This window comes from Cryptomeria japonica, chromosome 10 (genome assembly GCF_030272615.1).
Source record: "Cryptomeria japonica chromosome 10, Sugi_1.0, whole genome shotgun sequence".
In the NCBI taxonomy this organism is placed as follows: domain Eukaryota; kingdom Viridiplantae; phylum Streptophyta; class Pinopsida; order Cupressales; family Cupressaceae; genus Cryptomeria; species Cryptomeria japonica.
In genome coordinates this window covers 290,716,829-290,742,568 of record NC_081414.1, presented here as the reverse complement: position 1 = coordinate 290,742,568, position 25,740 = coordinate 290,716,829, and the positions used below count along the sequence as shown (strand labels likewise).

Here is a 25,740-nt window from a genome sequence, read left to right as displayed (position 1 = left end):
ATATAGTCCAAGCAGTGTGCATGGTAGCAAGATTTCAAGAAGCTCCTAAGAAATCACACGTGAATGCAGTAAGAAGAATCTTCAAGTATCTACAAGGAACCTTGGATTATGGCTTATGGTATCCAAAGAAAGGTGATTTCATCTTACAAACCTATACTGATGTTGATTGAGCTAGTTGTATTGATTATAGGAAGAGCACCAGTGGAGGAGCCTTCTTCCTAGGTGATAGACTGGTTTCATGGCATAGCAGGAAGCAAGATTCAATCTCCTTTTCAACTACTGAAGTTGAATACATTGTTGTTGCCACATGTTGCTCGTGAGTATAATGGATGAAGTTGACACTGAAGGACATTCGGGTAGAGTTTTCAGACCCCATTCCCATCATGTGTGACAACTCAAGTTCTATTAACATATCAAAGAATCCAGTCATGCACTCAAGGACATAACACATAGCAATCAAATATCATTTTCTCAAGGAAAAGGTTGCAAAGAAAGAAGTAAAAGTTGAATATGTGTGCACTGGTGAACATGTTTTTGATATGTTCACTAAGCCACTACCAAATGACAACTTTGAATATCTGAGATAGAAATTGGGTGTTCTTCCACCCTTATTTAGCACTTAAGTGTTTTTGTGTAGTTTGTGGTTCAGGGGAAGCATATTCTCTTACACTTTTCGCCTTTGAACTTCATGCTTTGTCTCAGGGGAAGATCATAAATTTTTATAAGCAGTATTAGAATTGCTTTTTATATTGTAATAATGGTTCGTCTAGTGGAATCTACAACTGATGACAATTGGCATTTCTTTCCAAGGATTGTTGCCATTAGAGATGTGTTGCAAGGGGAGCCTGAAAAATACAAAGTATTCTTCAACAGACATTGTACAGGTTGAACATCTTTCAATAGTGGTTGCGTAGAAGTTTGTGTGCGTAGACCCCTTTGTCATTGTTGTCAAACGGGAAGTAGTGGAAATACTGCATGTTGACATCAATGCCAAAGGGGGATATTGTTAGCATTGTTGTCATTGATGTCACAAGAGTTGCACAAATGTCTTGCAGAGAAGCAGGTGTGCATAACACAAAGATAGACAGAGTGCATAACACCCAAGTTATGTTGTGTGGGAAGCATTTGTTGCAGTCGTGCATAACATGACAAATTTTCAATAAGAAGTGGAAATGAGGTTGTAAACTAAGAATTGGTGAAAATACCCTTCAATAGCAGATTTCGGTGAAACCCCTATGTCATCTTGGCGACATGGTGCATTTTGATGTAACCCCGTCTTTTGGCAAGATCATCTTCTTGTCTTATCGGACTTCATTGTTATACTGACATAGTTCGATTTCAGTGTGATGGGCTCCTATTTTGGCAATATTATTTTGGTTTTCAATGTAACCTCTTCTTTCGACATGACTGTTATCGACCTTCGTAGAGACCAAGCTTTAAACCGATATGCTTCCCTTTCGGTGTGATATGCCATTGGTCTTTGTAACATCCTTCTTTTCGGTGTAATATCAAAACACTTGTTAGGGTGACACCGGTTAAGGTGATTTTTACAAAGGTGGCTCACTGCAGGTAGGCTCACTGCCTAGATAAAACCGCCAAAAAAAGGAGGGCTCACTGCCCAAAAGAAGAAATAATCCACCACCAAGGCACAACCACCACATATTTGTACTGCCAAAAGAAACCTTAAGCTCACTGCCACCAGTACCAAACAACATCGAATCACAACCAATGAATCACTTTGCATCAACTAGGATGGATCTTCCTTTTCCAATCTTCGTTCTATATATTCTTCATTATAAGTATTTTATATTTATGTTGATCTTTGAAATAGAATTTCCAAGTTGGTCAAAGAGATAATGAACATAATTCAAAATAGGTCTCCACTAAACATTCCCACGATGGATACGAATGAAAAGTGGACCACACCTTAACAAAGTATCAATCAAATCAACATGTTATCAAAATGCCACAATCATTGGAGCAAAATTTAGATAATTTAGGATCAACCGAACCCAGAATGGACATATATGAACAATCAAAACTCTGGAGCACACCATCACATGCCAAATCAGAATAACAAAGATGAATACATGAATAACATGATCCAAAATCTTATCAGCAGAATTGGAAATGTGGAGAAACATAGAGCTTTGCAAACTCTTCTAGAAAAAATCATCATTGCATGTACTTTTGGAGCACAACTTCCGAACCACCAAAACACAAGAATATCATCTCAAGGAAATATCCAATAGCATACCAACACATCCTGAACATATAAAAAATGCAAAGTAAAATAAAATACTGAAACATAGAATTAGTACGTTGACATCAATGACAATCAATGACAACCATACTGACACATCAAACGTCTTCACATTTGCAACAATACCCCCCCTTTTTTTATTAATGGTAACATTTATCAACAAAAAACACAAACTCTCCAATCAACTCTAAACTTTTCCAAACTTATCCTCCTTTGACATCAAAGAAAAAGGTAAACAACAACTCGGCTCAGAATCCACATAGTTCCCCATAAGAGGAAGCCCCAAAACATTAGCCCAGACTAAAATATGCATGAAGTTCCCTGGACTAATGCACTGCTAAATGTACTTAGTTCAAAATAGGAAGGGGTATGACCCCCATCATCTACTGGAGATACTCAAAAGTATCTTTGCACAAAGCCTTCATAAAGATATTTGCAACTTGCTCCTTTGTAGATACATATTCAAGTTTTACTTCACGGTCCAACACTTTCTCCCTTAAGAAATGATAACGAATAGAAATATGTTTTGTTCTGGAATGCAGTACCAGATTCTTAGAGATGTTTATTGCACTTGTATTATCACATGTGATTGAAATCAGTTCATCAAACATCACACTAATATCCTTCGATGTCTATTTTATCCAAAGTACCTGAGTGCAACATGATGCGGCTACAATGTACTCAGCTTCTGTGGTTGATAAAGATACAAAATATTTCTTCTTGCTTAACCATGTAACTATCTGAGAGCCAAGGAAAAATGCTCCTCCACTAGTACTCTTTCTTTCATCAACACTTCTTTCCCAATCTGCATTGATATTAGCTTTCAGAGTAAAGTCTGATCATTTGGGATACCACAGTCCAAAATCTTTTGTTCCTTTGAAATGTTTGAATATCCTCTTTACTACAACAACATGTGGCTCTTTTGGTTCTTGTTGAAATATGGCCGCAAGACAAATGACATACATGATGTCTGGTTTGGTAGCAGTTAGGTATAATAGTCCTTCAATCATTGATTTGTACTTGCTTGCATCAACCTTAGGAGATTTATTATCATTAGTCAACTTGCATCTGGTATTCATAGGAGTACATATCGGTTTGGAAATTTTCAATTCAAACTTCTTCAACAATTCTCTAAAATATTTTGACTGAGAAATGAAAATATCTTTACTATTTTGATTTACTTGCAATCCAACAAAGAAATTCAACTCACTAATCATAGATATTTCAAATTCTTTTGCATCTCACTAGCAAACCTCTTGCACATGTCATCACCTCCTCCTAAAATTATGTCATCCAAATATACAACAACAATTAGGATCTTACTTGATTCAACTTTGAAGTAGAGATTGCTATCAACAAAACCTTTTTGAAAACTTTGATTCAGTAGATACTTGCCTAACCTTCCATACCAAGCTCTAGGAGCTTGCTTCAACCCATACAATGCCTTCTTCAATATACAAACAATATCCAGATCATCTAACAACTTGAATCCTTTTAGTTGCTCGATGCAAACTTCTTCCTTTAGCTCTCCACTCAAAAAAATTGACTTCACATTTGTTTGATAGACTTTTAAATCCTTATATGCTGCAAAAGCCAAAAATATCCTAATAGCTTCCATTTGAGCAACATGAGCATATGTCTCTTCAAAATCAATTCATTCAACCTGTGTACCCTTTAAATACCAATCTTGCTTTATTTCTCACTACATGACAATCTTCATCTAGCTTATTCCAGAACACCCATTTTATTCCAATAACATGTTCTTATCTACCAGTATAAGAACTAGTTCCCAAGTCCTTTTTCTCTTAATCTGATCCAACTCTTCTTTCATAGCCTTCATCCAATTTTGATCTTTACAAGCTTCTTCAATTGTCTTCGGTTCAGTTTCAAAAAGTAAACATAAAAGAACTTGTTCTTCAACAACTTTTCTTCTTGTTATAATACCTATGTTCTCGTCTCCTGTAATTTGATTCTTAGAATGATTTTTTTGCACATACCTTGGGGTTTTTAATGCAATTGTCGGAGCAACCTGAGTTTCTTTCTGCTTATCTTCATCTATGTTCTTCTCCTCTCCTTTGCTTGTAGACTCATCAGATTCATATCCTGCTTGTATACTATATTCTTTTGAAATGTTTTCATCAACCTTCACATTTGCACTTTCAACAATTTTATTCAACCTCTTGTTACAACATCTGTAATCCTTGCTATTTGTAGAATAACCCAAAAATATACCTTCATTGACTTTGCTATCAAACTTTCCAAGATTCTCTTCATCTCTCTGGATATAACATTACTTCCAAAAACTTTGAAATACTTCACAGATGGAATCCTTCCATGACATAACTCATATGATATCTTCCCACATTTCTTCCTGAATAGAACTCTGTTAAGGGTATATACTAAAGTGTGTATTGCTTCTTTCCAATAAACTTCTGGTAAGTTTTCTTCTTTGATCATAGTTCTTGTTGCCTCTTGAATATTCTCGTACATTATTTCCACCATGTAATTCTGTTGAGGTGTCATAGGAGTAAATAAATGTCTTCTAATTCCATATTTCTCATAGAAAGTATCAAACTCATCAGAAGTAAACTCACCTCCTTTGTCAGATCTCAAGCATTTAATCCTTCTAGAAACTTCATTCTCAACTCTAGCTTTGAATATCTTAAATTTTTCTAATGTCTCTGATTTTTCTCTTAGAAATGCAACCTAAGTCATTCTAGAGTGATCATCAATTAAGAGAATGGAATACCTCTCAACTTGTAAACTCCTTAAACTGGTCAGACCACACAGGTCTATGTGTACCAAATCCAATAATCCGGTAGAAGATTGTTACTTTCCTCTAAACATTCCTTTTGTCTACTTTCCCACTTAACATTATTTGCAAATACTGTTATCTAGTTTAGTTAGTTTTGGTAAATCTCTCATAGCTCTTGTCATACTAATCTTCACCAAATTATCCAAGTTGATGTGACACATCCTTCAACTCGCCATAGCCAACTTTCCCTGATTTGAGATAATATGCAATGTCCAGTAGCAACTTCAAATTGATACATGTTTCCACTTGTCCTTTTCCCTACAACAATACTAGTTCCAGATCTCATAACCACCATCCTGAAAAACAACATTGTAACCATTTTCACACATCTGTCCAACACTCAAGAGATTGTGATGTAATCCTTTCTCATAGTAAACATTGTCAATGTTATGTTTTCCATCAAAAGTAATAGAACCAATTCTAACAATTTGAGAATCCGATCATCCCCAAATCTAACAAAACCAACATCATACTTTTCAAGCTTTACAAACCTACTTTTGTCACTAGATATATGATTTGAATATCCACTATCTCTATCTATCTCTTCTAACATGTAATGCTAAAGCAATGGTTTCTACAATCTTAGGATTATTACTAGGTTTATGTCCATCTTTTTCTACCAAGAATAAATTGTCACCATCTTCATAATCTAACTCATCATCTGAAATACCAGCATCATCTCTAACATAATAGGCTTTCTTATTGAACTTTCCCTTGTTTTCCTTAAAATTTTGTTTTGATCCTCTCTCTAGACATCTAGATGCATAATGACCAATTTTTGCACACTTAAAACATTTAAGAGGTAACATCCCTTATACTTGCATGTTCCTCTCTTCAACTTTCTCACAAAGTTCACTTCCATTTCATCTAGGCTCTCATCATTTGAATCTTCATTCACAACCTTTGATACTTTAAATGTTGTCTCAGTTTTTGCTTTGCCTTTACCAAACTTCCTCATTTCAAATGTTGTTAAGGTGCCATACAATTGTTCTCTGGTGAACTTTGATGGATCATAAGTTTCCTCAATAGCTAAAATCTTATCACTGTAACATTTTGATAAAGTCCTCATAATATTTTCTATCACATCCTTGTCATCCAAAGTGCTACCAAGATCTTTGATTTCATCTACTACATTGTGAACATTCTAAAAATAGCTTGTTATATCTTCATCTTCTTCCATTCTCAAGTTCTCATATTTGTCTTTAGTAATCTATATCTTAGCTAGCTTAACTCTATCATTTCCTTCATAGTAAACCTTTGATTCCCATACTTAGTCCATCTAGAAAACCTCAAACATCCTATTCTTGATCCTCCTCCACAAGTTTAATAGCCTTTGAAGAATAACAAATAGATTAGTAAAATAACAAGTGAATGAGCACCAAAATGCCACCCAAAACCTCTAAATGAGAAGCACATCCAAAATCCATGAACAAGAGGGAAGATTCTTTGCATTTACAAGAATGTAACTCCTTCTCCACTTGTCTTTCACTTCCCACCTCTCTTGGTTGCAACTTGTCACTTGCCTGTTTTGTCAAAAGTTACCAAATGCCACTTAACATTCCAAAATGCACTTTACCATGGCTTGATGAGCTTTATCATGGCTTGTTTCATGGTTTGTTTCATCTTGTAAATTTTCATGGTTTAATTGGATTGAAAATATTTCTCATTGGTTTTTTCACCGAAGCCACCATTTCTAGTATTTCTCAAGATGTGCATTACATGATAGTTTAAATAATATTTAAAATATTTTCTATATAGTTTACCAAAAAATACCAAACCATAAGTCTCAACATGTGCATTGGGATGATAGTGCCCAAAAGATGATTTATGAAGAAGGTTTGCTAGTTTAAAAGAAGGATCACATGGTTGTTATCAATTTCAAAGTAAGTAATCTTGTTGTTTCAATTGATGATTCTAAATTAATTTGTAAAGCGATAGTAGTGGATGAGGATTTGGTTCTTGATCATGATGTAGTTAAGTATGATAGTTCCTCATGTAACAAGGAAGATGATGTGGTAACACCTTTTATTGTTGTTTTTATTTGGGATTACCTTGATTGGTTGCTTAAAGATAATGTAGATTTTAGAGTTTAACACCCTAAAAATCAAATCAAAGGTCTTATTAATGACACAAACAAGAAAGAAACTAACAATAAATCTAAGTAATGTTTTATTGTTGATAATAGTATTTTAATTTTAATCTCTTGTCTTGTTCTATTGTGTAATACTTGATTATTTTTTATGGTATTTCAAACAAATTTGATTACCTACATTACATTATTAATTTTATATTCTTTTTAAAGTTGATGTAAATCATACTTTACTATTTTAAAACTATTTTTAATAATATTTAAACAAATACATGAAATTTCCACGGTCCATGATAAATTAGCTTGATGGCTTTTAGATTTGATTGTATGATCAGTTTTTTCATCAATGTTTCAGATCATGGTCCATGATCCATCACAAGGATGAATTAGCTAGCTAAGACAAATGAAAATAATATTAGACCAAGCTGAATAAAAAGAGGAGGAAGGAGAGGCATGCTATTCGAGGGATACATGGGAAGGAAGAGGGTATTTGGAGAGAGAAGAAAAAGATAAAACAACACTCAAGGGGAGATATAAAAAATGAAACATGAATACAATAATCAAATTATAATATATGTATATATGTATAATTGAAATTAAAATGAAAACCATAAAAAGTGAACAAGCAAGAGAGAGAGATGAGAGAGATGAGTGAACCACACATTACTTTTATGTAAATAAGTTACATAAGAAGCAATTTTTTATATTTATAGAAATCAGTTGCTTCTGTGTGTAATTATTGTGGTGGATTAAAGTAATGTATTTGCATTTTTGTCATTTTTTTTTTGTGTGTCTATATATATATTATAATTTAATTATTGTATATACATTTCATTTTTGGTCCTCTTTGACTGTTTTTTTTCTTTTTCTTCTCTCTCCAAATACCCTCTTCCTTCCCTTGTATCCACTGAATAACATGCCTCTCCTTCATCTTTCTAGTCAATTTGCTCTGCTTCTATTTTAATTCTTTTCTATCTAATTTATAGTGATGATAGATAGTGAATCTTGAAACAAAATATTGATAAAAATTTGAACACAATCAAATCCAAAAACCATCAAGCTAATAATACTATTATCTTATAAAATATATTTATAAATTTTTAATAATATTAATAAAATTAAATTAAAACTTAATCTAAAATTACAAATGAAATAAATAATTTAATATATTTTTTCAAAACAAACATAAAATTGAAATTCATTATCAAAATGAATAGCAGATTACTGTCCTATAAACCATTTTGACCTCCAAACCTTCAATTTTTTCCTATTATTTAGCAGCCCCTAAATAAAAAGGCACTCCGAATGGCAAATTAGAAAAAAAAATGTCTCGAATAAAAGATTAATTTTACCAAATAAATAATGATTGAAAATGCTACAAAACATCCCGCTCATCTGACAGAGTCACCTGCAAGAAAATACATATTATTACGAGAGTTTTCGTATCAATCTATACATAATCCAAGCGCTAGCCCTGGAGGCAACCTTGAACAAGATCTGAAAGGAACCTCCATCGGCACCTTTCTACGGGCTGATCTCCATTGCCATTATTCGTATAGCTGCTGCGCAGATTATTTCAAGTTTTTAGTTAATAGAAATGGTAGGTCGCGGGAGGATATTCGAGTATTTTGCAGTATGCGGGCTGGGGCCGGAGCTTCGAACGCTGGACGGCGTGAAAGGTTTTCACGGGACTCTCGTCAAATATATGCCCTCCCTTCTTGACCAATTCCCTTCTTCCAAGGATTCCGATTACCCTCCTCCTCCCCCGCAACTTTCCACGGTACATTATATTATTTTCTGCAACTATGTTTTTAAATATTTTCATTCTCATCCATTGCTAAATCATTTGTCTTTCCCGTCTCCTTTCATCCCGGATTCACTTTTTTAAAAATTTACATCAAAATGTAAATTCTTACGTTTCCTTATATTAATGTAAGATGCATTTTTCTTCTTCTACTATTGTTTTAAAATTTCATTATAGAAACCGGTTAGGAAAATATTAATTGGCGTTTCGGCTACTATTATGACCTTATCACTTTTCCTGATCCTTAAGTAGTATTCGAAAGCTTGAAATTTCTGTCCACGCATGTTTTCAACAATTCGAAGATATTAACAATTCGAAGATATTTGTCATGCAATTTTATTCCTGAAATCTTTTGAACAATTCAAGAATATTTTCCTATACAATTTATGTCCCGAAGTCTTAACAATTCAATAATATTTTCCTATTCAATTTTTGTTTTGACATCTTTTGTACAATTTGAAAACATTTCCTGTGCAATTTCCATTTTGAAATCTTTGCAGACAACTGGTCTGTATCGGGCAATCTTGAATTTGCTTCTCCTCTTGCTGTGATCCGTCACTCTTCCTGATATTGGTTTATGAATACTGACCAGAAAATGTTGATTTTCCCACGTAATTTCTGTTTTAAAATCTTGTAGACAATTTCTATGGATTGCGGAAGCTTGAATGCCGATCTAATATTAACGCGATCCATTACTTTTCCTGATGACAGGTCATAAATAGTGACCAGAGACACCATTTAAATCTTTACCTACGCAATTTCCATTCTGAACTCTTTCAAACAATTATTACGGACTGCAAAAGCTTGAACGCTCTTCTATTATTGCTGTGAATGTACTGTGTTTTACGAGCATAGAAATTGCAAAGGAAACATCATTTAAATATTTCCTTATGCAATTTTATTCCGAAAACTTTTAAACGATTATTATGAATTGCAGAAGCTTGAGTACTCTACTATTATTACTGTGAATGCAGTGTGTTTTACCAGCAGGAGTGGAGTTCTATACCTCAGGCTTCAATGCCAGTGATAAAGCCAGCCATCCACATAGCTATCCCATAGTATTGACGGGTACTTCTCCTTTCTCTGTTTTATCTTAATAGCAGACAAAAGCATAATCTCACTATTATACTATATATTTTCCTTCTTTGCAGTTCTCAAGAAGAACCGAAAGTAGATTTAACTAAAGTACACTGAATTAGGCAAAATCATAAAGTTGATCACAATGTAAATGTTATCTGTTTGAAGTAAAATATGTTGTTCTGAAAATCTTAGAATATAAAACATATTAATGCAGTTAGCAAGGCAGCTTTAGAGACAAGGTGTCTGAGTTTTCTCACAAACTTATTAAATACTTTAATCATTACATAATGGCATTGCGTGCATATAATGGAATTATATCATGAACCAAACCCATCTCGTTTCCTTTGAATCATGCTCCAAGTTTTGACCCAATGTCCAATTAGTCAGGGCAAATTATTTTTTCCATGTGCATAATATAGAGTTTTTTCCTTTTGTAGGACTAGGTTGATTCCTTTGTGATTAGGTGAAATCCTTGGCCAATTGGGATCATCTACCCGTAGCGACCAACACATGCCCCCTCTTGGCCATCTTCTCTAGTATCTGCGTTTCAATTTGGGTGTCTAATAGGCATGGGTGTGTGTTTGAGCTTTGAGCCTTATCAACTAAAACCTAAATAATAAAATTTTGAGCCCATGAGGTGGAGGTAATGGCAGCTTTCATTGTCCATTGTCCAAACCAATAAAATGTATCGGATCAAACTGGTGAGGAGCTAGAGTTGCCAGAGTTTCAGAGCATAAGAGACTCAGGTATATTCTATGGGCTCTTGGAAACTTTCAAGTAGCCATCAATGAATTTGGTGTGCATATTAAATTACTGTTACCGACCTGAGGCCATGCCATTTTTTTGAGATCTGCCCTAAGGTTTGCCCTAAACCATGGTAATTTGGAAGCTTGAGTTTAGGATGAATACTTGTATGCACATATTGAGGTCACTACATTTATACGTAATAGAGTTGTTTCCATATTCTTTAACTCCTGTATAGTGATACACTATTGGCTACATCAAGATTACTTTGCTCTACTTGCCCTTTGTTAAATTTTGAGACCATGGTTTGCAGATTCTGCATTCATAAAATTAATTCTAGTTGTAAAGTAGCTTAAAACAAAAAACTTCAATGAAAATAGCAGATCTGAGTATGCTAATCTACAAACACATACCGGTGAAAAAATGAACAGCATATACTCACAGATCTGAACTCTCAATACTGCATCTATTTTCTATTAAAACTGAAAGAATAATTACTCTGCACTAGCTCAAAAATCAAATATGCTCTCTCTATGTGTTTCAGTTGTGTGCTCTAGATCTTTTTTATAGAATAAGAGAGCTCCAGGGTTTACAAAGAATAATCCCCATCGCAGCAGAGTGCGTAGGCTAGGAGAAGAGAAACTCCTAACTTAAAAAAACAAAAGCAGAAAGTGCCTTGTTTTAAAATAAGAACACCAGCTCAGTCACAAATTTGAGAATCCAATCTAAAAATAAGAAAAGCAACCAGCATGCCAAAAAAACATAGGAGAACTGACCTAGCTAAAGATGAGAAAAGTAAAAAAGTGAGTGCTATGCTGAATTCGGTGAGTGATCCTTGCTGAAGTAGAATAACTGCTAAGCAACATGTATAGAAAACTAACGCTTCCTCTTTTCGAGGAAGGTTTTTTCCATCAAACCTTGTCTCTCCTGCAGTAGCTCAAACTTCCCTTTGGCCAGGGGCTTTATCAAAATATTTGAAACTTGCAAATATGAGGGAACATACATAAGAACCACTACTCACTTTTGAACTCATTTTTTTGAGGAAATAAAACCAAATATCTACATGCTTTTGATCACAAAACTTGAATTTTTAGAGAGCTTGATGGAACTTTGATTGTTATAGTAGACAACTGTTGGCTCCTTATAATATTCCCAAATAGGATAATACAAACAAGACAATAATTTCTGCAAACTAGGGCACAACTGATAAAAGAAAACACCTCTGCAAACTAGGGCAGATATCTGGAAATGAACTTACATAGGATTACATCTCAAATTTTTTCAGTTTTCAGATCAAATTTAGGACCAAAAGCAGAAATTTTTGATTCTTATTATGCTCAGAAATAATTACAAAACAACCCTTGTAATAGTCCAGAATTTTCAGAAAAGCATGTCTGATTTTCCCTAAATTTTTTTGAGTTATAGACAGGAAAATAGACAGATTTATGCACAAGAATACATCAGATTCATTTTTGAATTTTATCAAACCCTAGCCGTCCGTCAAACAAGTGCTAGGCTCTCAAAAAGACCAACAAACAGATTGATTTAGCTGCTCCTTTGCAGCCGTCCCGAAAAGGTGCTCAGAAATTGACAATGATAAATGCTTGCAGCCCAAAATTTACAATGTGCTAGGGTTTCACAAACCAGGGTTATTCCACCAAAATTTACAATGTGCTAGGATTTCACAAACCAGGGTTATTCCACCAAAATTTACAATGTGCCAGGGTTTCACAAACCAGGGTTATTCCACTCAAATGTGGTGGAGCTCATTTTGCAAAATGTCGCACTTGGAAGGTGTTGATGTGTTTTTCATGCACATGCGAACACAGAATAAAATACCAAGGTATCTTATCCTCTCTTGAACAAAGTTTCCTCTAATGCTGAAGATTTCGCCTAAGGATCAATCGAGGCAACTCCAAGGTTCTGGTATGTAGGTTCTCTATGTGTGGATAAGCTCTTATGGTGTGATGTGATTACGCTGGAATCGCAAGGGGACTTACATTCGAATGCCTGAGCGTTTGATTTGCTGGAACTCAAGTCCTATCTACTCACTGGGGTAATAAAGAAATAGTAAAAGATGAAAGGCTCAGAAAGTCTACTCTAAGACCTAGAATGCAAGAAGGTAAATGAACGACTAGGTGGAGTCCTACTGGGCTAGGTCTCACCATTAAACTGAACAATTCAACACCAGCTCAGTGCGATCTTCTAGGGTAGTTCTGAAGATGTTCAAATCATCACCATCAAACACTGATCACCATTCAAGTTAATGCATGAACAATAGACGCATAACAATTCGAGATTAAGCTCATTCGATGCTAGTTGACCACGCAGGGCGCCCTTACAATCAGTAAGAGGCTAGTGGTTTGGACTAGGTGGATTCCACGCGAGTCCATTCAGTAACTTCTTTCATTCAATCTAATTATTTACCATCTAAGAATGAATATGCAACAAGAGACCATGCATATTGCAAAGAAACAACACACCTCTCCACAACTTCAATGAAAATGGAGTTCATTTACAATTTAGGCAACAATTTCTTGCCTTTTCCTCCTATTCTATTCTAATTGCTATTCTATTTTACTGACTATTAGCTATTCTAACCTCTATTAACCAACTATTAGCCTTTACAAATGAAGAGCCATAGCCTTATATAGAGAGCTCTTTACATTTCAATGGCTCTGATTGATTTACAGTCAATGGCTAGGATTACAAGATGAAACACTAATTAGAGTTTGTTACAACAAAACCTTTTAGCCAATGAGAAAATTACATTCAATACATGAGAACCAATAGGAAACGGGGGTAGGTACATTGGAGTTTTTGCCATCACTGGTGAGTCAGGTACATTGAATCTGGACATGCTGATGTGGACCTATCTGACTGGAGGAATAATGACTGGGATGCCACCTTGTCGGGTACTTTCTCATATCTCTTTTGATATTCAAATTGGTGATGCTGAGAAGCCAACTTTGATTAACTCTTCTGAAACTATCTGCTTCTTCAATGTACCTTTTCACTGACCTCGGTTGATCCTCCTCTATCCTTGATGTACTTGATGAATGATGTACCCCCTTGACCCTCATGTGTTTGATGAAGCCTTCTTCCCGGTCAAGTCACTCCTCCTTTGGTAGCTCATATCGCTTTGAAGTTTATAAGATCTTTCTTCTTAACATCCTGTGGTTTCTCCATGTGGTAGAATGAAGATCTTGAGGATAGCTTGCAACTCCTTGAACACTTGAAGTCTTCCAACACTTTAGAAGCACTTTGAGTCGTCCTCCATGTATTTGAGGTGTCTTTAATGATGATGGAACTTGAATAGGTCGCCGCTGTCTGTTCTTCCTTCTACCCCAGTCTTGTTGATCTGCAAAACAAACAAAAGATGATCAAGAATACATGACATATTCATTCTAACATAGCATTTCTTACCTTAAATCATCAACAAGAAGGCATTAGGATGAAATTCGTTCTAGACCCCTTGGAAGGACAGGCCCTATAATGAGATTTTCGCTCTGGACGCTTTGAAAGGGTCAGGAGCGAAAATTGACAAAGTTGCTCAATTAGACCTCATTTTCAACATTACCTTACCAAGATCAAATCATTCGCCTCCAAAATTGCGTAGGAATAGGTTTTGCTCAAGGGCCTAGGCAAAACATTAGACCACCTAGGAATTTCACTCTGGACCCTTTGGAAGGGTCAGGAGCGAAATTTGCAATTTAGCCTCAATTCTATCATCTCATTGCCTCAAATCACTTTTCAAGGGCAAGTACACATCAATCCTTTCCCAACCATGCCTTAGGAACCAAGATCTTGGTCTTAGCAAGGAGCAAAATAGAGGTTTTAGGAAATTTCGCTCTGGACCCTTTGGAAGGTTCAGGAGCGAAATTTGCATTTGCACTCAACCTTTCATCATTTCCTTGAACTTTGCTCATAGGCTAGGCCTTTGGGTCCTCCCCCCATACTATCAAGCCCATCTACCTTCAAAGTGATGTCCATTTCAACGTTTTTGGCAAGAAATTAGGCTATCCTAAGGATTTCACTCTTGACCCTTTGGAAGGGTCAGGAGCGAAATTTGCATTCTTGGCTCAAATTCATCATTGCCTTCACCTCAATTCGCTTCTTAAGGCAAGAATATATCAATCCCCCCTCAACCATATCCTAGGAACAAAAACTTTGATTTGAACAAGGAGGAAATATTTGTTTAAGGAGAATTCGCTTTGGACCCTTTGGAAGGGTCAGGAGCGAAATTATTCCTAGGCCCAATTTCTTCATCCATTCATCCTTTCTATGTCTTGAATTTAACTTACTACACCTCCTCCCATCACCATCAAGTCAATTTGCTATCAAAACAAGGTTCATTTAGTACATTAGGCAAAATAGAGAGTCTTTCTAGGAATTTCGCTCTGGACCCTTTGGAAGGGTCGGGAGCAAAATTGACATTTTGCTTGATTTTCCCTCACAAAACTCCATTTCTCATCCTTTTCTCATCAAAACAAGTGTTTTGTCTTCAAAAAATGCTTGGGAATGAGTTAGTTCATAGGTTGGAGCAAGGTATAATGCTTCATGGAGAAATTCGCTTTGGACCCTTTGGAAGGGTCAGGAGCGAATTTGCTCAATTAGGCTCAGTTCTTCCTTCTTTTCACTCATCTTGCTTTAGACTTGTCTTTTTTTGAATCCCTTCCTTGCCATGTATGTTCACCATTTGATGTCCCTAGTGAAGAAATAAGCCATTTGGAGAATTTCGCTTTGGACCCTTTGGAAGGGTCAGGAGCAAAATTTGCAATTATGTTCAAATCCTTAACTTTTCATCACTTCACATTGTTTCACACATCAATACTCTCTCAACTACGCCATAGGGATAAGGTTTATGAGAAATTAGGACCAAGAAGGGAGATATAAGGAAATTCGCTCTGGACCCTTTGGAAGGGTCAGGAGCGAATTTGAGGAATTAGTCTTAAATACCATCCAAACACTCAAACTTTACCCTCAATCACATTGTTCTCACCTTAGGACACACCAACAAATCACCTTAAGTGCGTGCCTAGTCAAAATGTTGAATGCAAAGTGCATCTTAACAATTTTGCTTAGGTGCCTTTGGAAGGACAAGACCTATCTAGGAATTTCGCTCTGGACCCTTTGGAAGGGTCAGGAGCGAAATTCATGTTTTAGGCTCAATTCTTGACCTTTTCTCCAAATTTCCATGTCTACATTTGTCCAAGGCGTCTCCAAAGGTGAACTCAAGCTTATTTCTCCCAATCCATGCTTTAAAGTGAAATTTTTGTCTAGATTAGGAGTCAAAAGGGAGCTAAGGAAGATTTCGCTCCTGTCCCTTTGGAAGGGTCAGGAGCTAATTTGACAATCTAGCTCAAATTCCTCATGCAACTCTCAAGCTTTCAAGCTCAATCTTCATGTTCTTTGCTCCTCGAAGGGTAAAATTGGTATCAAACAAGGCTCTAATGCATTTATATAGAGAGCTCCTTACATTTCAATGGCTTTGATTGATTTACAATCACTGGCTAGGATTATAAGATAGAAACCCTAATTAGGGTTTGTTATAACAAACTCCTTTAGCCAATGATAAAATTACATTTCATGAGAATGGACCAATAGATGTTAGGGGTAGGTGCCTCTAAGTTTGTGTTATCACTGGTGAGTCAGGTACATTGAATCTGGACATGCTGAGGTGGAGCTATCTGACTAGAGGAACAGTGACTGGGATGCCACCTTGTCTTGCGTTTGTGCTTGGTCAAGGAACATTGTATTTTTTTGATATTCAATGTGATGATGATGAGAAGCTAACTTTGATTAACTCTTCTGAAACTATTTGCTTCTTCAATGTACCTTTGCACTGATTTTGGTTAATCTTCCTTCGTCCTTGATGTACCTAATGAATAGCGTACCTCCTTGAATCCCATGTGTTTGATGAGGCCTCCTCATGGTCAAGTCACTCCTTCTCTGGTAGCATACTTCGCCTTGAAGTGCTTGTAAGATCCTTCTTTTCTATCATCCTGTGATTTTTCCATGTGGTAAAATGAAGATCTTGAGGATAGCTTGCAACTCCTTGAACACTTGAAGTCTTCCAACACTTTAGAATTACGTTGAGTCCTACTCCACGCATTTGAGGTGTCTTTAATGACGATGAAACTTGAATAGGTGCTTGTCTGCTCTTCCTTCTAGCCCGGTCTTGTTAATCTGCAAAACAAACAAAGGATGATTAAGTATACATGATATATTCATTCTAACATGATATTTCTCACCTTAAATCATCAACAAGAAGGCATTAGAATGAAATTCGCTCAGGACCCTCTCCAGGGACAGGACCTATAATGAAATTCGCTCTGGACCCTCTGGAAGGGTCAAGAGCGAAATTGATAATCTCACTTAATTCTATATTCATAACTCATTCTTCAAGGCATTAAACTTCATAATTGTGCTCCTTCTAGGTATAGACAAGTCATTTGCTCTCAGAAATTGCTTAGGACGAGGTCATCCAAGTGCTAAGGCAAGGTACAAGGTCCATTGAAGAATTTCGCTCTAGACCCTTTGGAAGGGTCATGAGCTTAAATTTTTTTTCGCTTTGGACCCTTTGGAAGGGTCAGGAGCGAAATTTGCAATTATGCTCATATCCTTCACTTTTCATCACTTCACTTTGTTTCACACATCAATACTCTCTCAACCACGCCATAGGGATAAGGTTTATGAGGCAAATTAGGACCAAGAAGGGAGATATAAGGAAATTCGCTTTGGACCCTTTGGAAGGGCCAGGAGCGAAATTTGACATGTTAGTCTCTCCATCAGGATTCATATATGGAATATAACATTTAAGTATAAGTGACATTTTTATACTTTAAGTTATATTCCATATATATTGTCAGGATGTTTGAGAGTGGTTTCGGACCTCCAGGAGTTATAATGCAAAATTTCAAACAGCCAAATTTCAGTTAATTTGAGGATCAGGATGACATTCCAGACTTCTTAAGGCGAATTTGCTCCATCCTTGATGTAAGGGATGGGACCTAGGAGGACATTATGCATTCAACCAAGGTTTGATTTAGCAACTTGAAGTGCGATCGGATAGTACACAAAAAACACCCTAGGCATGATCTAAATAACCCCTAATCACTCAATTGACCTGACCTCTTGAGGAGATCCACCTGACTCAAGCAGAACCTGCTATCCTAATGAGCCCCTTGGCGACCCTTCAATGCAAAGACCAATAGCCCAGAACCTAAAAGACCAAGAAAACAAACCCTAGAAAGCAAAAAGTAGGGGTCCCCATTTGCAATGGGGCGATGTGTGAATACGTCACAACATCTAGCGCCACCTCGAATGAATGTTCCTGAACATTTCAAAGATAAAGACCCAATCAACACTTAGAACTTCCGGAAAATTCAACCCAACTTGTCAAGAGACTAGAAAATGCACTCAAAGTGGAAGGAGAATCCCGACCTGGATCAAGATACTTAGTTATTAATTACATACGTGTGTGCAAGTGTATTCATTCCCCTCAACAAGAACATTATGACTTCCAAGTTCCATCGTGTGATTGGCTACGTAGTGCATCTAAACTTCATAAGCATCCTGGATAGAGCCTCGCTGCCAGTCAGACGTCTATAGTCCTGACGAGGTTATCGCCGCAATCTCACGAACATTGCTCCATTGGCAGTCGGGCGTCCATAGCCCCGATGGAGTTACTCGCATGCTCCCATTATCCAATTTTGATAATTCATTTTCATTTCATTTCATTTTCTTTTGATTTTTCTCTTTCATTTTCTCATTTTTTCTCTTTTGATTTTGCCTTTTCGTTCCATCAATTCCTTTGGCTTGTAAGCAGGGAAGCTTTCTAGGGTTTGAGGATTGCGGTGGCGCTGAAGCCAGATTTTGGATTTTTCACTTATCACAGCTTTGCCTGAAAACCATAATGACTCGGACTCTATTAATGTGTAAAGATATAGTAATCAACAGATGTCGGCATCAAGACACAACAAGTGATTCCCTCCCAAGTCAAGTACAAGTCCTGATAGAATTCACTCAAGATATAATAGTTTTATCAAGGATTGCAATCTATTTAAATATATTCAAGTCAATACATCATTGTACAATACCCAGGTCGATCAAATTGTGAATTCCCTGTAAATACCTTGCAAATCTGCTGAGCTAAAAGACCCCGTCCCTAACTCAATAGTGACAAAACCAAGGACCTTGTTCCTAGTTTGTCAAAGGTAGGAAAAAGATGTCGTCCCTTCAAATCGCAGGTCACCCCATAAGCCCAAACTTGTCTGGTGACAATCCCAAGGACGCCATCCCTAGCTTGCCAAAGGGTAAGAAAAGGTGCTGTCCTTCCAAACCTTAGCCCACCTTGTGCGCCTAGACCCTGTCTGGTTCACAAGTACTAACTAGAATTCAAAATTGATGACTTGGCATATTTGCTAGACTATTGCTAAATAATATTTCTTGATGAATTGACAATCAATCCCTTGAATAATATTTGAATGTTCTTAAGAATAATTCTTGAATGAATTTCTGAAATTATATGTATTGCTGAGTGTATTTCTGGAAATCTGCATTGAATTATTTTATTGATTGTAGATGATTATAAATTGATATTCTTGGTGCCATCATTTTTGAATTTTCATAAATGTGACTACCCCTACAAATTTTTGCTCAAAATGTGTCATTTTTGTCTCTAAGGCACGTTTTACGAGGTGCAAAACTCATATTTGATAGGGTCAAATCATTAGGGGGTGTCTTTGCCATTGTTGTCTAAGTTTTGGTGAGTTTTGGCCTTCATTTTGGTCACTTTCTGTGCAATTTCGGGTTTCAGATCAGTCACTGCAAGTTGGGGAACTTTTGGATGTCACTGCAAGTAAACTCATTACGAGTAAATGCACTTACTTGCAGTTGGGTCTCTAAGACCCGATTACAAGTTGGTTCATTGTTTAAAATGTCAAGTTACAAGTTAAGTGGGGGTTTTATGACCATCGTTGCAAGTGTAAAGATACATGTTTTCATTGCAAGTTTATTTACTTGCAGTCGGGTCTTAAGAACCCGATTGCAAGTCTCACTCATTATGCCTTCTTCATTGCAAGTTATCTCTACATGTAATGACTTATCCAAAACCCGATTTATGTAATGACATGTCCAAAACCCTATTTATGTAATGACTTAGAAAAGGTCTGATTTGTTCTTAAAAGACATGTAATGCCTCTCTTAAAACTCGATTTGTCTTGTTGAAGACGTGTAACATGTTACCAAAAATTCCGATTATGACCTCTTACTGTTGTTATGTGTCATATATAGTAAAAAACCTGACTCATCTTTATGAGACTCGATTTGTTTTCCCAAAGGTGTTTTGTTCTCAAGCAATGGCAAAGTATCTTGGCTAAGATCTGCCCTTTTGTTTGCAAACCATGTGCACTTGCAGTTGGGTCTTCGAGACCGAATTGCAAGTAGTTTCTAAATGTGTAAAACTTGCCTTCTTGCCATCAAGTTCTAAAAATCCGATTTCAATAGCGAATTTTGGAAATTTTTCATTGTCACGCAAGCTTGCTTACTTGCAATCAGGGTTTTGAGACCCGATTGCAAGCAATGGTTTCATCATTGCTGTCAAGACTTGCAGTTAGCCTTCCAAAACCCGCAATTGGTCCAACATGCACTCAAAAAACACTTGAAATGAGTCTCTAGGATGCAATTACAAGTGCAAACTTGTATTTTCCCATTATACATATGAAGTTGCGTGTTTGTTCTCCACAATTGCAAGTCAATGCTCTTGTTTTTCCACACATGTAATGCAATCCTCAAAACCCGAAATTCACTTGTGAGCCCATTTTTGCATCAATTTATCCCTTCCCTTGTCAACCTTGTTTGCACACACGATCTATCAAACCAACAAATCGAGGCATGGGCATTGTTATATAACAATATCATCTTGAATAAGGTGTTATGGGTTCTTCATCAATGAACAAAAGAAGAAGAGATACAACAGCAATTCATGGATGCAAATTATAGGATGCTTTCAAGACAAAGATGGTCATGACATGAAAAGAGGAAGGCAGCCCTTTCCCTCTTGAAGAAATGGTACTCCCCAAGCATGTGAAAGGTTGAAGTTCCCTGGTTAAGGACACAAAGACTATCAAGGGTGCAAGTTCTTGTTCCGGTTCAAGATGTTATTTATCTCGATGACAGAGTGTCTTGTAGCAGCATGAAGATCATCACAGACAAAGGATGATATAGTTAGAGTCGTGTCTTTGGACACATAGAATAGTTTCAATTATGCATTTGTAATTTTGTTTTGACAAGATACATGTAAAAACAAGTTTTGTAATTGCAAGTTTCACTTTTACTTGCATTTTTGTAAAATGTAATTACATGTAAAGCAACTACAAGTTGAGTTAAATTAGGACTGTAGTTGGAATAAGTCATGGTGATTGAGAGAATTTCTCAAGTTAGTTGGGATCCTCCCACCTTTTTCTCAAGGCTCCTCTCCTATAAATGCTTGAGGGGGTCTATTGTAATCGATATCTTTTGGCAATGCAACAAGACTCTACCAGTTTGTATGTACACTCTAAGACTTTGAGCTTAGTTGTAAATCAGATTGCAGTCAATTAAAAGAGGCAAATTGCTTTCAAACTTTGTGTTGATTCAAGGTGTTATGTGACGACATTTTTCTGGAGATTGATTGTGAGTTTTGAGGTGTTAGACAAGAGGGATTCAAGCTCAATCTTGCAGACTTTGAGCTGCTTATTGCGTTTAGAGTTTTAGATTGGTTTTAAGATTTGATACTGCAGACTTTGAGTTGCTTGTCATGTTTAAAGCTAGTGTAGAAAGCTTAAGCAAAGGGGGTAACTTGCAGATTTTGTGCGGCTTTTATTTTCTATGTTTGTGCATAAGAGGTGCATCATGTAGTTAGACTTTGAGATGCTACATATTGTGCTTGGTTACTAGAAAATCATCTAAAAAGGTTGATAGGAGAGTAGATAGTTGAAGATTTTAAGCTTTCTTTCTGTTTTCCCGTCCTGGAGAAGCAACAGAGGACTTTGTGCCTTCATGAAAACTTTGCTTCTTTATTTAGTTTACTTCATTAATCATCTGTGCTTTCAACTGTGATTCTTTTTTGAAAGAAGAGAAGAATAAGTGTCTTTTCTGAAAAAAGAGAACAAGACAGAGTTTCACCCAGATTTAGAATAGATTTAGAGTTAGAGTTTATTTTTGAATTGTTGAAGTTGAAAGCAAAGGGGGAGCCTTCCCTAAATTAGGAGAGCTTTATACTCACACATTGTGGCTGAAACCACAATTTTGTACATCCCCCAGGTGTACAAAATTTTCAACCAACAATTCTAAAATGATTGTTTGATTGATTTTTGAATTCGTATTAATAGTTGAATGAATTGATATTTGATGAATCTCCATTGATAATTGTTGGATGATTGAATGATTTCCTTTGATGGATTCATGAGTTATTATTTAATCATTGCTGATTTGATGTATTGGCGAGTGACGATTGAATGAATGCTGAATTGATAGAGTGATGATTGTATCCTTGGAATGATCTTTCCTTTTATATATTATTGGTGAAAGAGTCATCACCTTTCACAAGAATTGATTCACCACCCTTCATTGTTTCCTTTTGAGAATAATAAATTATTTTCCAGATCTCTTGGATTCCTTTATTAGTGAGCAGCATTCTGAATTTCTTCTTTGAATTGTTGTGATCTGAATTGATGCCACTTCGAATGATTTGATCTCTTTTTTATATCTTAAAATTGGGAGGGAGTTGCACTTTTTCACTATTTCTACCCTTTGAAAGAGTCACAACTATTCATCCTTAATTGCTGTCTTTTGAAAATAATTATTTATTTTATATTTCCTCAAGTCACTTATATTTTTCTCCATTCCTTTCCAAGTTGATGATTGATTCACTCCTTTTATACCTTTAATCCTCCATAAGTCACAACTCTTTATTTCATGCCCTTTGACCATTCATTAAACTTATTAAATATATATTTAATAATTATATTATATTATATTTTTTATTATTATTTTTTTATATTTTAATTTATTATCATTATTATTTATTATAAAATCCTATTTCAAAAAGGGGACATTACATTCTATCACATTGTGCAATCCTTACAGCTGATAACATCTAAACAAATGATAGAATGGATCAAGTTGGTGTTGAAATTGTCGAAGGGGCTTTGAAAGTATAGTTAATCAACTTCTGGATTGCGCTGATGCCAAAGTAATTTGGAAGATTATCATACATTCACTTAGGACCACAACCTTGATTCTGAACACAACTAAAAAATATCTGGCGTGTCAGAAACTGGATGCAGGGATGGTGATAATTCAACATATACATGGGTTAAAGATTCATTTTTGGTTCTCATGGTTAAAAAGTAACAACACAATCTTTGAGGATAGTAAGAAAGATATGCTAACTCTACCCTGTTTAATTCAGACTCACAGATACACCATTGCAATGATATAGATGAGAAGCCAATGTAATATATATTAATCATCTAGCATTACAGACCTTAATATTTTCCACCAACTGAATATATGTTTGTTCTACCTACGAATTATGCTATCTCATACCAAAAGAAAGGCTAAAGTGGGATTTCTTCCTCTTGGAATCTACAAATTATATTTTGGCTGAGAAGCCAAAGGTAAACTTGGGTGGAGCTGAGGTTGGTTGATCATCAAAAACACTAGAGGAGAAGAAATCATAAGCTACCAGAAAAGCATCGCAAGAAAGGCACTCAGGCATAAAAGGCACAAACACATAAAGAGCTGAATGATAATCTCTACTGACAGAGTGACTGGAAAATGGAACTCATAATGTCAGAAATCATAGCATGTGTGAGGCGTTTCTTGGAAAATAGGATAAAACACAACAAAAGAATTTTGAACGAAGTAGTAGATCTGCTAGCCAAAACAGTGGTTGAGCAGCATGCTTTCAGCAGTCTTCCTGTTCAAAGTGGGTAAACCGTGCTCATGGGACTTAGAGAGACCAACAAATTCTAAATTAAATTCTCCATGATTTGGCAGGCTCAATTAAAAATAATAAACGAATGTGCATTTTTGGGTGCATGCTTTACAATCATAGATACCAATTTCAGTCAGATTCCGATTTGTCAAAGATGTCAGATTTGGTACAGACCTTTCAGTTGTACAGAAATTTTACTGTTTTTTTTGGACTTCCTGGATGAATTAAATTTTTCTTACATGGTGACACTGACAATGCTTACAATTTAGCAGGTTGAATTATCTGTTCTCAGTATATTCTAATCACCTAGCAAATAAATAAATGCTACACCTCTTCCACATTCTCCACCTAAACATGTGAACTCTATGTAGCAATCCAATGTTTAACATCAATTTTTGATTTACATTCTCACCCCATGAAGTGGATTCACCCTCTTTTCACACATCTATTTCTCATTTTTAAAGCACAGAAAGCCAACGAACCAAGCATCATGAAATCATAGTATCTACTATAAGTTGTTTCTGAGTGCAATATACCTACTTACTGCATTATAAACCTTTTAAAATCTGTTTTAGATATTAATTTTTGTCAGCAACCACATACGTTTTTAACATAGTCATTTATTTAAGTTTTTTTTTATCTTGCAGAGGGAGATGGATCCAAAATCTATGTTAGCTGTGTTGCTTTTCGTGACCCAGTAAGTGATGATATTGCTGAAGCCTATCGGATTCCTGTGAATTCTTTTGTGGATAAATGTATCTGTCTCATTTCACATTCACCTAGTTTTCAAGTGCTTCGAGAAGCAACAGAGGAGTTGTTTCGTTTATGTTTCTCAACATCTGGGTGCAGGTAAAATTCCAGTCTGAGGAGCCCTAGCAGAGCAATTTAGTTAATGACTTAATTTTTCTCGTCTTTTAATGATTAGATTGATGGTGCTTATCTGGTACAAATTTTCATATTTGGATATGATCAATTCTTTTGTTTTCTTATAGTAAGTTATCAATGTTTTGTCAAGTTTTTGTTGCTATTGCTTTGGAAAATAATTGAAAGCTTCATCTCGAGAAGGAATCATTAAATTTTGTTAGAATTAAATATGGAATAGGGACTATTGCAGTGAAAATTCTCTGTAATATTGAATTGTTTGGTTGTGATGCTCTGCACTGTGCTGTTCTACATTTATTACTCATATGAAACAGAAACTTGAGTCAGATCTAACTGTCTCTTCTTCATTCAAAAGGTAGTTTTGATTGATTCAGTCAGATTTTGAAGACTAATGTATGCATATACATAAAGATGCTGATCTACAAGGGATATTGCAATTTTGGGTGTATCACAACAGAATTTACAGAAGTAGGATACAATATATGAACCAGAAAATACGAATGATAATCAATATAAATTAGGGGAATCAAATATTTTTTGGTACAACCACCATACAGGGTTATTCATAATTTCATACAACTACGCCATATGTTTTCAAAAGAGAAAAATGAGATAGTGTGATATGATGGGAAATATGTGTATAATCGTCTTTACATATGTGTGCATTGCCAATGTCTCCCAATGTCTCAAACTTCTCAAAGAATCAGACATGGCTCTATATTATTATAATTTACCAAAGATAGGACTATACATGGTAAATGTTACATTATTGTGTCTGATAGGCAATAAGCAAAGTATAAATGTAAACAATAATATCTATGTTACAGATGCATCCTTAGGGGTGTGGATGACATCCCGTGGACTTGGGGACTTGGAGGAGATATCCCTCTTTTTAGAGATGGCAACCTTTTCTGTTTGGTGCATGAAAGCAAAAAAGGGTAACTTTTAAAGGAAAAATATGCAAAAAATCCCTAAAAAACTATGTTCCCCCAAGTTTTTGGGATGCGGGAACATTGGGATGTGTTTTGGGGATGAGATTTTTTGAATCTATTTTTGGGGATGGTAGGGGGCGACTATA

At 35.8% G+C, this 25,740-nt stretch overlaps 1 protein-coding gene across 1 annotated transcript in view; it reads left to right on the top strand.

The window, feature by feature from the left end:
- Positions 1-8,536: 8,536 nt before the first annotated feature.
- LOC131040923 (DENN domain and WD repeat-containing protein SCD1) overlaps positions 8,537-25,740 on the top strand; it is a 254,969-nt gene continuing 237,765 nt past the window's right edge. Inside the window, exons 1-3 of the mRNA XM_057973881.2 lie at positions 8,537-8,947; positions 9,946-10,039; positions 24,428-24,629. Of these exons, the coding sequence (XP_057829864.2) occupies positions 8,765-8,947; positions 9,946-10,039; positions 24,428-24,629 (479 nt within the window). The 5' untranslated portion in view covers positions 8,537-8,764. The remainder of the gene's footprint in view (positions 8,948-9,945; positions 10,040-24,427; positions 24,630-25,740) is intronic.